Source organism: Bos taurus, chromosome 7, assembly GCF_002263795.3.
Source record: "Bos taurus isolate L1 Dominette 01449 registration number 42190680 breed Hereford chromosome 7, ARS-UCD2.0, whole genome shotgun sequence".
In the NCBI taxonomy this organism is placed as follows: Eukaryota; Metazoa; Chordata; class Mammalia; order Artiodactyla; family Bovidae; genus Bos; species Bos taurus.
The window spans coordinates 5,486,938-5,501,528 of NC_037334.1; the positions used below are offsets into that span (position 1 = coordinate 5,486,938).

Consider the following 14,591-nt stretch of genomic DNA (forward strand, 5'->3'; position numbering starts at 1 on the left):
CTCCCATTCTGTGTGCATGGGCTTGTCTTGTCCTTCTCCAGCCCTGGTGTACCTGTATGTCCCAGGGAGAGTCTGTTTATTGTAAGCATTCCTGGGATGGAATTTGGGGTGGGAATGGAAAAGAGGGAGCCCTCTCCACTCTCCCCATGAACAGGTCACACAGCAGAGACTGGGTGCATAGGCAGAACAGCCTGACAGTGACTCAAGACACCATCCTGTGCCACCTTGGTCTTGCTGCCCAGTGTGGGCACTGCGTGTCCCCAGAGGAATAGACATCCCATCCTGCAGGTCAGGGCTTGGCTTAAGGGAGGGACACAACTGGACACCCTGGTGGTGGGAAAGGGCCAGGTGGGCTTCCTGGAGGAAGGTGCCCGGGAGCTAGCCCTCGAAGGATAAATGAGGAGTCTGAGGAGAAGAATTCCAGGCAGAAAAAACAGCTCAGCTAAAGGTAGACTTGGCCAGATCATACAGGGAGGTTCTTGGTGGCTAACTCAATGGGATCCAGGAGAAGCGTCTGGGATCAGAGTTGTGTTGGCTCCCGAATGTCAGAGCTGGGGTGGGAGGAGTCTTGGGCACCATCGGTCCCACCATCTTGTGGCCTGGAGCGATTTACATGGTGCCTGGTGTCACAGGAGGGAATTTCCAGACCTGTGTGGGGACCCCAGTCCTAGGCACACTCCTCACTTGGGAACCCAGAATGTGCCGGAGTGGACTTTGGGAGTATTCACCAGCAGAGGGAGTTGGGAGTCTGTTCCAGCCCAATAATACCTGAGGATTCCTCCATCCTTGCTGTCTATAAGGACAGGCAATGAAAAGCAGTCAACCACACACATAGCTGAGCAAATAAGGATGGGGCGGGGGGTGGGGGTGGGGAGAAACCCCTGTTTGATTCCTAAAGCATCCCAGGGGCTAGTTGAGAAACAGGATCCTAGTCACTGAGAGTGGAGGAAGTGTTTAAGACAAGGAACGCTGTTTATTAAGTGTCTGAATGAGTGGTTAGAAGGGGCCTGTGTGTCTGCCCTCACGATGTTTTTTCCTGGTTACATTGAGTGTGATCCAGGGTGCATATAAGGAGCATATAATGTGGATGGGGGTAGGTTTGACCTGACTAGAGGTTGAAGGAGACTCAACTCACCCAAAGAAGTGCTATTTCAGTGGGCACCAAAGGAATTTTCCAGGTAAAGCAGGCAAGGAAGGAGGTTCCTGGGGGAGCACAGCAAGTGCTAGGGCCCAGTTGCTGTTTAGTTGCATTCTGCTCTTTTTGCAACCCCATGGACTGTAATCCGCCAGGCTCCTCTGTCCATGGTATTTCCCGGGCTAGAATACTGGAGTGGGTTGCCACTTCCTTCTATAAGGGACCTTCGTGATCCAGGGATCAAATCTGCTTCTCTTACATCTCCTGCATTGGCAGGCAGGTTCTTTACCACTGGTCCAGAGGTGGGAGCGGTTTAGGGTGTTGGAGGGACAGTCGGGAGGTCAGTGTGGCTGGAGCAGGGGGAGAGAAGGGAGGATGGAGGTGGCTGAGGGTAGGGAAGTTGGAGGGCCTGGGCCACACACAGGTGCAGAGATGGCATGGGGTTTTAGAGAATCTGCCTGCGATGTGGGAGGCCTGGGTTCGATCCCTGGGTCGGGAAGATCCCCAGGAGGAAGAAATGGCACCCCACTCCAGTATTCTTGCCTGGAGAATCCCTTGGACCCAGGAGCCTGGTGGGGTACAGTCCACGGGATCACAAAGAGTTGGACATGACTGAGCGACTAACTTTACTTTTATGGTCGAGTTTGGAACAGAGGAGGTCTGTGATTGGGTTTATGATTCCGATAAACCCATAGTGGCTTTCATGGAAAATGTTAATGTCCAGGAGAGAAGTGGACATTGAGTAAGACAGCATCTAATGGAGATGGCAGAGCCTGGACTAACGTGGGGCCCAGGATGCAAGGAAGTGGACGCATTACACATATGTCTTTGAGCTGAGGGGGAGTCCTGATGAATGGAGGGGGCTCAGCAGGGGGAGAACCAGGCTGAGGCGGGGGTAGGGGAGACATCAGGAGACAGGGGCAACTATGTTTGTTGCAGGAGGGCTAGGTCTCCAAGGGGGCTGTGGCAGGGACACTCATTCGGGGTCCTCAACATGTGGGTGAATGCCTTACAGTTTCCACAGTGCCTGGACAGGCGCGCAGTAGGGCACTGATTTTGTCGTCAATCTGACTTTATTGCCTGCCCCCCAAGATAGTCAATGACCTAAGAACAGGTGTTTTGTCTCTTTGGTTCACGGCTGTGTTTTCCTGGTGCCCAGAGGTGCTCCACCAATGCTGGGAATAAAGGGAATGACCAACCCAAAGAATGACTGGGTGAGGGAACCTGTGTGACCAGGGCTGGGACAGGCAGCAGCTCTGTGCTCCAGCCCCTGAGCCCTGGCCCAACCCTGTAGCCCCACAGGCAGCAGCCGCTACGCCTCCTCAGGGGAGCTGAGCCAAGGCAGTTCACAGCTGAGCGAGGACTTCGACCCGGATGAGCAGAGCCTGCAGGGCTCTGAGCTAGAAGATGAGCGGGACCGGGACTCCTACCACTCCTGCCACAGCTCGGTCAGCTACCACAAGGACTCGCCACGCTGGGACCAGGACGAGGACGAATTGGATGAGGAGCTGGATGAAGAGCTGGATGAGGACCTGGAGGACTTCCTGGAGGAGGAGGAGGAGCTACCTGAAGACGAGGAAGAGCTGGAGGAGGAGGAGGAGGTGCCAGATGACATCCGAGGCTATGCCATGCGAGAGGAGGTGGCCGTGGCCGAGCCCAAGGACTTCAAGCGTGTCAGCCTTCCACCTGCCGCTCCCGAGAAAGAGGAGCAGGCCCCAGCCATGCCCACTGAGGCCCCCGACATACCCAAGGTGGCCCCTGAGCCAGCCGTGCCTGAGGAAGTGCCTGCATCTGAGCAGGAGCCTGAGGCCCCCAAGGCTGAGGAGAGGTAATGGGAAGGGGTTGAAAGGTATCACAAGGTCACAGGGTCAGTGGTGTCATGGTAGGGTCAGTGCAGACCTGAGGAATAGGGAGGAGGGCTCTCACAGAGTCATGGGTCTAGGATGGGATAGGAGGGTCTCGGTGATCAGAAAGGGCTCAGTGGGGTCAGAGTGGGTCAAGCAGGGTCATGAAGGAGTCTTGGGGGTTGTGAGGGGCTGGAGGGCTTTCCAGGGTTGGAGGGGTCACAAAAGTATCAGAAGAATCTTGGGCAGATAGGATTACAAAGTTGCAGAAAGTCCAGGAAGGTGGCAAGGGGACATAGGGGGACCCAAAGGTGTCAGAGAGGTGATGGGCATGTGGGAAGTGGGGAGGGAAACTAAGGGTGGCCGGAGGGTCGTGGGTGGGTCATTGTATCTCTGAAGTGCCAGGGAGGCCACGGAGGGCCCAGCATCACTTAGACAGTGGAGGGCGAAGAGAGTGCTGGCCCTGGAGCATCATGAAACCCTTTGCCTCAGTTTCAGGCCCCGAGAAGATGAGGAAGGCCAAGAGGGTCAGGACTCCATGTCTAGAGCCAAGGCCAACTGGCTGCGAGCCTTCAACAAAGTGCGGCTGCAGCTGCAGGAGGTGAGCGGCAGCAGTAGCCTGGCCACGCCCACACCTCGTCCACACCCATGACCAGGCTGGCCACGCCCACACCCCACCCATACCTGTGACCAGGCTGGCCACGCCTACGCCTCACCCACACCTGTGACCAGGCTGGCCATGCCCGTTTCCCCACTCCTTCCAAGCCCCAATCTACTACTGTGGTCCTTTCCCTGGCCCTGCCCACGCAAGCCCATGCCACCCACTTCCCCCTTCCTTAGCCCCACCCACGCCTGCCCTGGCTTCAGCCCCACCATTCCCAGCTCAGCGCCTGCCCAATCTGACTCCTCCCTGGCCCTACCCATGCCTACCTACTCTCTGGTGCAACCTGCTGCCTCCACCAAGCCCCAGTACAACTTCCCCAGGGCAGCCCTGGATTTCTAAGTGGGGAAGAAGGAGAGGTGAAGTAGAATCTGGAGCTGAAATTAAGCTGAGAGCATGGCTATGGCCAAGTTCAGGGGCCAGGTTCACGGACGGGGATACAAGCCAGAGATAGGAATGGACACCAGGGTTAGGGCAGCAGCCAAACATTAGTGTTCAGGGTTAGACTTGGTGTTAGGGGAAGAGGTCAGTGCTTGGGGTCATACTGGGTGTCAGTGTTGGGATTAGGGAAAGGTCTGAAGTCTGATCAGTATTGGAAAAGGAATTAGATGAAAAATAGAATTAATGTCAGGGTCAGGATAACTGTTCTAATGGGCAGCAGGAATGAGGCCATTCATTCACTGCTTTATTCATTCAGCCTTCTCTGGGCTGGGGACAGAGCAGTGTTGTTATCCAGAGCGACCTCCCAAACTGGGGTGAGGCTGGCAGGAGGAGGAGATCCTAAACAGACTCCCAAAGTCTCAGACCATCAATTATCAGAGCTACAAAAGTTTCAAGTCAAATTTCTTATCAGTTGTGCAATAGAATTTTCTTTTACTATACACTCCCATGGCTCTAGATTCAAAGAGGAGCAAAGAATATGCTGTGAAAAGGCTATTGACTAACTTTCCCTAAGTCAACAAATGAAATGAAAAAATGCAGCAGCTACCCTTGTAATGAAACTAATAATATGACAAGAAAAAATAAACATGAGTGGGACCTCTGGGTTTCATAGAAGGGGCATAAAGCTAATCTGGCAATTAGGAAAACTTACGGAAGGAGATGATACTTAAAGTGAAGTGATATTCAAAGTACTTTAACAGTATTTCAGGAGAAAGTGCCAGACCATTTTCCCTGCCCTGCTCGTCGCCCCCTCTCCCTGACCCCATGATGCCACCCTTTAGTTGCATGGCGGGAGGTGTTGACTTTGGGTCTAGCTGAGACCTAAATGATAGATGGAGGCTGGTTGAGAATGAAGATGGGAAAGCATACAGAGAGGTAGTGCAGCTTGTACAAAGGCCCTGGGTCATGAGATCAAATAATCAGGTGACATAATCAAATGACAGGCTCTTATGAATGTTGAGCCAGCTTCTAAGAATTCCAGGACTATAGAGCATGAGCTGTTGCTTGAGATGATGCTCAAAAAACCCTCCATTTTCACAGACAAGGGGACTAAAGTTCACTGCAGTTGGTGGCAGAGAGTATCTCCTTTCTTCTCATTTTACAGATGGATAAACTGAGGCCCAGAAAAAGTCAGTGAGCTCCCTAAGGATACACAGTGAGGACTAGGACCCAGGCTTTGTGACTCCCAGCGCAAAGGGGAGACGGTTGTGGGTGTGGTACCTGTGCTGCCCTGGGAAGGGGCAACCACACCGACTCTATCTATCTGTCCTGCAGGCCCGGGGAGAAGGAGAAATGTCCAAGTCCCTGTGGTTCAAAGGCGGGTGAGTAATGGATCTTGGTGGGGAGAAAGAGGAAGTTTTGAATCCAGAGCCTGAGGCTGGTTTGCACCATAGCCTCAGCCCAACCAGAGCAGGGAGAGATTCCATTTAGACAGGAGACAGAGTGAGCATGAGTGAAATAATGTAGCCACTGTCATAAGACACTCAAGTCCAGCATGAGCCAAAGATAGTAACACATCAAATCCTCACAATGAACCCATGGGGGACCACTACCCCTATTTTACAGACGAGAAAACCGAGTCCAGAAAGGTCTTGCCCAAGCCACTCATATAATTCAAGACCGTTTCCCCCTAGACAAAATGTAAGGTAAAGAAGAAATCCACTTCCTGCATGATACAGCTGCAACCTTGGAGTGAATTTTTTGCTTCAATTCTGCATTTCTCAGATTTTTGCTACAGTTGCTGGCTGTTTGATGACACTAGTTGTTCTTACATGGAACATTTTTCATGTCTAGTTTCTTAAGTTACTGATTTTCCAGGGTGCTTTTTCAGCATTTGTGCATTCCAGCACAATTCAACCCTTAATGCCTGGGGAGATTAAGTGTGGTTAGAGGATGTGAAAGATGTTTGTAAATTACACTAATATTTTAAATGGCAGCTGGAGGGTTACTACTTTCCCTTGTACAGACTTTGAAGCTGTGACTCCCAGGTGGGCAAGTGTCCCAGGTGGGGAGCCCTGGAAGCAGGGTCTGAAAGTGGGGCTCCTGTGTGCATGATTTATGCAGGAAGCGCTCTCAAGAGTGCTTCCCTCACAGGCAGGGCCAGGCAGGGGAAGCAGCCAAGCAGAGACAGAGTTCAGACGTCTCCAAGCCTCTGTCTGATCCTTCAGGGAGTGCTGGTACATGAATAGCGCCCCAGGGCTTGTCCTGGTGTCATTGGCCGCAGGCATCACTCTCATTGGCCAGTGGGAACATTCAGGAGAGTAACCACACCTGAATTGTCTCCGGGATTAGTCTCTCAGTAAAGTGAATTTGGACTTGCCGCCGGGCATCTGCCACAGCCCTCATTCCAATTCACCAGCTATGCCAAAGCAGCAGAGAGGAAATAGCACACATATCATTTCCTGTTTCCTCCTTCCCATGGGCTTTGAAGTCCCTTCTTCCAGGATAGACTTTAAATATGCACATATATTTCCAATTTTGAGCATAAAGTTTTCATTGATTTCTTAAATATATTTTTATTTAGATTTGCCTTAATTCGAATTTTCATTAAATGTGGGCAACTGCATCTCCCCATTCCTCAGACCAGGAAGTTGAGGCCCAGTGTCTTTGTTTCTTAGGGCTGCCGTAACAAACTGCCAAGAACGGGGCCCTTAAAGCAACAGCATTTATCCTCTTGTGGTTCTTGGAGGCCAGAATTCCAAAACCAGCGTTGGCAAGGGTCATACTGACATCTGTAGGGGAGAATCCTTGCTTTTCTAGCTTCTGGTAGTTAGTTGTTGGAAGTCCCTGGTATTCCTTGGTGGTAAACGAGTCACTCCAGTCTCTGCCCCTGTTATCACACCACCGTCTCCTCCTCGTGTGTCTCTCTTCTTATAAAGATACCACTTACATTGAATTAGGAATGAATCCTACTCCAGTATGATCTTGCCTTAACTAATTACTCCTGCAATGACTCTGTTTCCAAATAAGGTTCCATTCTGAGATACTGGGGGTTAGGTCTTCAATGTATCTTTTGAGGAGACATAATTCAACCCTTAGTATCTGGGGAGATCAGGTATCCTCCCCAGGGCTAAGATAATGTCTGTTGAAGGAAGGGGGACTTCCCTGGGCCCTTGACGTTCCTGGATGTCTTGCAGCCCTGGCGGTGGTCTCATCATCATTGATAGCATGCCGGACATCCGCAAGAGGAAGCCGATCCCACTCGTGAGCGACCTGGTGAGCGCCTGTGCCCTCCCCTCCCCCAATAGAGCAGCCCTGCCTCAGGCAGTGCTCAACCTGTACAACTGCCCATGGCAGACCTGGGGCTAGGGGCTGGCCAGGCATTCTCTGAGACTAATGTGATCTGATTTCTATTCTGCGTGCTGCCTGGACACTTCAGGCCATGGTGAGTGACGGTGACCCAGGCCCTTGAATATCCTCCCCAGGCCCCCACCCCGCACTGGGATCTTCCAGCTGGCCCCCAGCACATGGGTTCTGGGGAGGGAGCCTTGCCATGTACTACATACAGTTCACTGGTGGGAAGAAAGCAGGTGACTCCCCACTTTGGTTCATGCTGTGGCTGGTGGTTTTGTTCTGTGGCTGGTGACCACGGCCAAGTGTAGTTCCCTAGTCTGGTCCATTGTGGTGAGGGATGGCTGAGTCAGAGATGTGGAACTGCTCCCCTTCCAGGGTCTCTTCTAACCTGGAGCTTCTGTTACTTCCCCCATTTTTTTTTTTTTTTTGCCATTTTTGCTCTCACTGCTGTAACCTGTTTCCTGTTTGTGGCTGTGACCTGAATCGGTGGTTGGTGGCCTCAAACCGTGGATTCTGCCTGCGGTGATAACCCTGGGTGTCAATGGACCCTTCTGACTCCCTCGGTGACTTCCCTGTTTCCAGTCCCTTGTCCAGTCCAGAAAAGCAGGCATCACCTCCGCCTTGGCATCCAGCACTTTGAACAACGAAGAGCTGGTACGTGGGGCTCTTTTCCCCAGATTGGAGGGTGGACTGGGCTGGGGGTTCCTGGAGGAAAGGAAGTGGGGTGTGGCAGAGACAGGCACTCCTCACTTTACAGAATTCGACAACACAGCAGCATAGTCTATACACAGAAACCGTGGATTCCTACAGTGTGGAGGTGGGGGAGGGACGGGGACTTTACCGTACTCAGCAAGCCGAGGAGGTGGAAGGCGGAGAGGGAGAGGGAAGAAGCCAGTGCCCCCAGGTTAGGGCTCTATGTCACATGCCCTGCTTCCCCCGCAGAAAAATCACGTTTACAAGAAGACCCTGCAAGCCTTAATCTACCCCATCTCGTGCACGACGCCACACAACTTCGAGGTGTGGACGGCTACCACACCCACCTATTGCTACGAGTGTGAGGGGCTGCTGTGGGGCATCGCGCGGCAGGGCATGCGCTGTACCGAGTGCGGTGTCAAGTGCCACGAGAAGTGCCAGGACCTGCTCAATGCAGACTGTCTGCAGCGTGAGTGCTGGACGCTGGCGGGAGCCGAGCGGAGACCAAGGGGAGGGACTGTTAAGGATAGGGGCGGGGCTCTGACGAGTGGCGGGGCGGGGCGGAGCTATGCTGCTGGACAGTGTTGGGGGGTATTGGGAAGGGAGGAGTGCAGGAGGTCCTAGAGGGGTGGGGCAGGACTCAGGGAGGAGCTAAACGGTACACTATGGAAGGATGCGCGTGCGTGCTCGGTTGTGTCCGACTCTCTGTGACCCCACGAACTGCAGCCCGCCAGGCTCCTCTGCCCATGAAGATTCTCCAGGCAAGAATACTGGAGTAGGCTGCCATGCCCTTCTCCACGTTTGGTAGGAGGGTTCTTTACTACTAGCGCCACCTGGGAAGCGAATAAACTGTACAAGGGGTGGGCTTAATGGGAGGTAGAGGTTTTTTCACGGAGAAAAATGGATTATGGTTAGGGTTAACTCAAAGGACAGAGAGGACTCAAGTTGGGCAGAAGAGTAAGAGAAGGGGGGGTACTGGGCGAGGGCTGGGGTCAGAGCAGGAGGGGACTCCCGCGGAGAGGAGGGGCTAAGACAGAGGGTGGGAACTTTAGAGGGAAAGGCCTGTTTGGGGGAGAATTCAGAGAGCTGGTAGGAGCTCTGGTATCTCTTGAGCGCTTCCCAAGTAGCTCAGTGGTAAAAGAAATCTGCCTGCCAATGCAGGAGACTGGGGTTCGATCCCTGTGTCTGGAAGATCCGCTGGAGAAGGAAAACGTGGATTGCCACCCACTCCAGTATTCTTGCCTGGGAAATCCCATGGACAGAGGAGCCTGGCGGACTACAGTTCATAGGGTCTCAAAGAGTCGGACACAACTGAGCACGCACTCTAGCTTGGGGGCAGTGACTCACCTGAACCCCGTATCCGTGACAAGGGACGAGGAAGCCCTGGAATGAGAATCAGGGCTGTCGCTTCTGGGAGGGGGTGCACTGTGTAAGATGACGCCTGTCTGCGTCCATCCTCAGGGGCGGCGGAGAAGAGCTCCAAGCACGGGGCGGAGGACCGGACGCAGAACATCATCATGGTGCTCAAGGACCGCATGAAGATCCGGGAGCGCAACAAGCCCGAGATCTTCGAGCTCATCCAGGAGATCTTCGCGGTGACCAAGACTGCACACACGCAACAGATGAAGGCAGTCAAGCAGAGCGTGCTGGACGGAACATCCAAGTGGTCGGCCAAGATCAGCATCACTGGTGAGGCCTCGGAGTGGGGGAGGGGCTGCCACGGGGTTCCATCTTAGCCTCCTGCGGTCCCTCCCACGCTCCTTCCTTCCCTTTGCTACACATATCTGAGGGTTTCCCTGACTTTCTCATGGCTGTGTGTACGTGTTTGTGCCCACAGTTGGGCATATCTCCAAACGTGTGTGCATGAAATGGTTTCTAGGTGTATCTCGGTTGGTAGACGCTAGAACCAGACCTGAAGAAGAGATGAGGGCAAGCAGTTTATCTGGGAGGTGAACCCAGGAAGCACCCAGGAATACTGGGAAGTGACACCAGGAGGGAATAAGTCCTACAAACTGGCTCTAGTGGTAAAGAACCTGCCTGCCAATGCAGGAGACATAAGAGATGCAAGTTTGATTCCTGGGTCGGGAACACCCCCTAGAGGAGGGCATGACAACCCACTCCAGTATTCTTGCCTGGAGAATCCCATGGACAGAGGGGATGTAGGGCTACAGTCCTGGAGGTCTACAGTCCATAGAGTCGCAGAGTCAGACATGACAAGCGATTTAGCATGCGCGCGGGGTGCCACCTAGCAAGCGATGTAGTGGATGCATGCAACCACTAGAGGAGCAGTATTGAGCTCCCAGACTTGAGAGGTCCTTCCCAGGGGCCGGGGCCTTGTGGTGTTTATCCGTTCCTCATCCTCCTTGGGATTTCCCGGGAAACAGATGACAAGATGAGGATTTGAGGGCAGATGGGTATCCGGGATGCTGTCCCAGAAAGTCCCAGTGGGAGATGGAGACTTGGGTGGAGTGGGAGATGCCAGCAGGAAGGATTTAAACAAGTAGTTAAGCAGGACTTCCAGATCCTCCCTCAATTTGGGAGCAGGGAGGTAAGAAGCTCAGAGGAGGATGCCAATCGGGTCATACTGTGGGCAACTGACGGCTCAATCCTTCTGGGGACTTTATGGGGGCTGTGTAGAGCATATGCCTGAGAGTGACCCGCCCCAGGGGTGACCATGGGGCACCTTCACCTTCACCGGGTGAGGTTTCCCCGGGTTGTTAAAGCGCGAGCACGTCGCGCATGCGCAGTGGGTATGCTTACGGCTCCTGTGGCCAGAGCAAAGCCCTCAGTCCTCGTCACAGGGGTTCCCTGCGGAGCCTGTGGGCGTGACTGTTCTTGGCCTGCCTACTCCTGGAGCCCACATTTATATTTGTTTTGTGTGTCTTCCAGTGGTCTGTGCCCAGGGGTTGCAGGCAAAGGACAAGACGGGATCCAGTGACCCCTATGTCACCGTCCAGGTTGGGAAGACCAAGAAACGGACAAAAACCATCTATGGAAACCTGAACCCCGTGTGGGAGGAGAACTTTCACTTGTAAGTGTCTGGCTGGGGCCCCCCATACGGAGCTTCCTATGGGGGCAGCTGAAGGCGGCGGGGATGGAGGGGGGCAGCTTCAAGAATCCTGCCCTGACCTCCTCCTCCCCTCTGCAGTGAATGCCACAACTCCTCAGACCGAATCAAGGTGCGCGTCTGGGATGAGGACGACGATATCAAATCTCGCGTGAAGCAGCGGTTCAAAAGGGAATCCGATGACTTCCTGGGTCAGACGATCATCGAGGTGCGGACACTCAGTGGCGAGATGGACGTGTGGTACAACCTGGGTGAGCAAGGGTGGGGTTCGGTGGGGGGGCAGGGGAGGGGGAGTCCCAGCCGAAGTGGGGAGCCTGGCTGGAGGGAAGAGACAGTGTCCGGAGGAGTTAGTCTAGGAGCCCAGTCTAATGAAGGGGGCAGGGTCAGTGGGGCCCCATCTGATAAGGAAGGCAGAGTCTGTGAGCTCAGTCTGATAGGAGCAGGAAGCCCCCAGGCTGAGAGGGTGAGCAGAACCTAGGCGTCTCTTAGTTCAGTTTGGGAGATTGAGGGAGGGGCAGAATCTCCATATCCCATTCTGATGCGGGAGGCACAAACAAGACCAGAGGATCCTAGTGCAAGGAGAGAGGCACAGAGCCAGGCATCTAAACTAAGAAGGGGAATTGAACTTTGAGAATCCAGCATAAGGGAAGAGGGAAGAGGTGGATTTGGGGATTCCTAATCTGAGAGCGGGAGCCATAAACCCAAGAACTCTAGGAAGATGAGTAGGATCTGTGAGCCCAAACCAAGGGCAGAGGAAGAACCCCAGTCTGAGAGGGGTGAGCAGAGTCTTGGAACTTCTTAGTTTGGTTAGAGGAAATCTAGATCTCCCATTCTGATGGGGGAGCCAGGAAGCAAGACCTGAAGACAGTAGTCTGAGGAAAGAGGCACAGATCCAGGAATCCTGTCTAAGAGGATAAGTAGATTCTGGGGAGCTTGATCTTATGAGGAAGACAGAGTCTGAGAGCTCAGCCTCAGGAAGAAGCAAGGCTCTGAGTATAAAGAAGGAGATGCAGACCAAGGCATTTAATCTGGGAGAGGAAGCAAGATCTGGGATCCTAGTTAGAAGGCAGACACAGGGCTTAAGAATTCTAGTCTAATGGGAGAGACACAAGTCTAGGGAGCCAATCTAAGGAGAAACTCCTAGGTCTCATCAAGGAGTCTGGGAGGCCTGTAGTTAGGCATATGTGAAAATAGCCTGGGGCTATAGTTCCGACACTGCCATCATTTCTGCTCTGCAGACAAGCGGACTGACAAATCTGCTGTGTCAGGTGCCATCCGGCTGCACATCAGTGTGGAGATCAAAGGTGAAGAGAAGGTGGCTCCATACCACGTCCAGTACACCTGTTTGCACGAGGTGAGGCCCGCTGCTCCACCTTGCCTTTGGAGTCCACCTTCATCCCCCACGTTCCCTCCGCTCACCACTCCTACCTGCCCCAGCTGCTTCTTCCTCTTTCTGACCACACCACCCACACTCCTCTGGGCCTCTAAGACTGTCCCCCATGCCATTCTTTCTGCTCCGAAAACTCCTCCCCATCAATCAAGTTCCATCTTCAGGCCCCTCTCCTCTGGGAAGGGGAATGGACCCCCACCAGCAAACTCCAGGTCTTCCATCTGTCTCAGCCCTGAACACTCACAGTTAGGTTCTTTGTGCCAAGGTTTGTCTCTTCTAACTGCCTGGGGGTTCCTGGAGAGAACTCAGTTTGTTGATTGAATGGATGAAGGAGTGCTGAGTGGATAAAAAGTGTGTGAAAAGATGAAAGGATGGGTGGATGGATGTGTGGTTGAATTGTTGGAAGTACAGATGAGTTGAATTGGTGAATTGGAGATAGTTGGATAGATAGATGGGTGAGTAGATGGATGGACAGATGGATGATGGATGGAAAGATGGATGGATAAATAAATTGATGGGTGGATAGATGGGATAGATGGTTGAATGGGTTGATAAATTATTAAATGGAGAGATTAAGCTGTGGGTAGTTAGATGGGATAGAAGGATGTGTGGTTGAATTAGAGGAAAGTTTGAGTATAGAGGTGAATTTGGGGGTTGTTGGAATGGTGGGTAGGTAGGTGAGTGGATAGATGAATGAATGGAAGGAAGGGTGGGTGGATGGATGTGTGGTTCAACTACTGGAAGCATAGGTGTGTGGATGGGAGAGTTTTAAGGTAGGTGGGTGGATGTGTAGGTGCACAGACAGGTGAGTGATAGATGGGTGGATTGATGGTTGATGGGTAGAAGGATGAATTATTGGATGGACAGTGAAGTTGTGGGTAAATGTATGGGATGGATGGATGTGCAGTTGAATTATTGAAAGAGTGGATATGTGAACAGGTGGGTTTTGGGGTCGTTGTATTGATGGGTAAATGAATAGATGGATAGCAAGATGGACGGGTGGGTAGGTGGCTGGATGGACAGACGTACAGATGGATGGGTGTGTAGTTGAACTGTTGGAAGGATGGATGAGGGATAACTGAAATTTGGGGTAGTTGGATGGATGGGTGGGTGGTGGATGAATGAATTAGTGAGTAAACAGATCGGTGAATGAGGTAAGTTGCCGTCTACCTGGGATCCCTGACCCTTTGTGTCCCCTTATACTCTCGATGACACCTTCTCCCTTGTGGTGGCAGAACCTGTTCCACTTCGTGACAGACGTGCAGAACAATGGGGTCGTGAAGATCCCAGATGCCAAGGGTGATGACGCCTGGAAAGTTTACTATGATGAGACAGCCCAGGAGATTGTAGATGAATTTGCCATGCGCTACGGCGTCGAGTCCATCTACCAAGCCATGACGTAAGGCTGCAGACTGAGGTGGACGTGAGGTGCAGGAAACGTGGCGGGGTGGAGGGATGGTTACTAAGAGGCCACTGGCAGGTCTGGGGTGGAAGGGGCTCTTGGGAGGGAAATCCAGGGAGAAGATGAGTGTGGTCGGGGTTCTGTAATTTTCCTGGAGGCTAGGGAAGTGTCATTGGTGGGAACCTGAGTGACAAGGATGAGAGCTGGAGATGGAGGCAGAGATAGGGCAGTTCAGAGAAGAGACAGAAACTCAGGGCAGAATCAAGCAGAGGGTAAGGGGATGGTTTGCGAGGTTGGGGGCTGTCTTGGAGGCATTCTGGGGTCTGGACACCAGGCCCAGTGCTTCCCATTCCCTCCTACCAGCCACTTTGCCTGCCTCTCGTCCAAGTACATGTGTCCTGGGGTGCCTGCCGTCATGAGCACCCTGCTTGCCAACATCAACGCCTATTATGCTCACACCACCGCCTCCACCAACGTGTCTGCCTCTGACCGCTTCGCCGCCTCCAACTTTGGGGTCAGTTCCAGGAGCCTAGAGATAAGGGAGAGCTTGACCCTGTGCTGGTCAGACCTCATGTGACTCCCAGATCCCCAGTCTGGACCTCACTTGCTGTGTGACTTTGCACCATTCAGTTCCCCTCTCTGAGCCTAAATTTGCCCCTGTGTT

At 53.0% G+C, this 14,591-nt stretch overlaps 1 protein-coding gene across 5 annotated transcripts in view; it reads left to right on the forward strand.

Annotated features, from left to right (window-relative positions):
- UNC13A (unc-13 homolog A) overlaps positions 1-14,591 on the forward strand; it is a 69,496-nt gene that overhangs the window by 26,650 nt on the left and 28,255 nt on the right. For all 5 annotated transcript variants that reach the window (XM_024994792.2, XM_024994798.2, XM_024994796.2 and 2 more), the window contains 12 exons: positions 2,430-2,963; positions 3,472-3,580; positions 5,357-5,403; positions 7,219-7,297; positions 7,958-8,029; positions 8,318-8,537; positions 9,530-9,757; positions 10,958-11,099; positions 11,217-11,386; positions 12,374-12,489; positions 13,761-13,924; positions 14,291-14,441. In XM_024994792.2, coding sequence (XP_024850560.1) covers positions 2,430-2,963; positions 3,472-3,580; positions 5,357-5,403; positions 7,219-7,297; positions 7,958-8,029; positions 8,318-8,537; positions 9,530-9,757; positions 10,958-11,099; positions 11,217-11,386; positions 12,374-12,489; positions 13,761-13,924; positions 14,291-14,441 — 2,032 coding nt within the window. The remainder of the gene's footprint in view (positions 1-2,429; positions 2,964-3,471; positions 3,581-5,356; positions 5,404-7,218; positions 7,298-7,957; positions 8,030-8,317; positions 8,538-9,529; positions 9,758-10,957; positions 11,100-11,216; positions 11,387-12,373; positions 12,490-13,760; positions 13,925-14,290; positions 14,442-14,591) is intronic.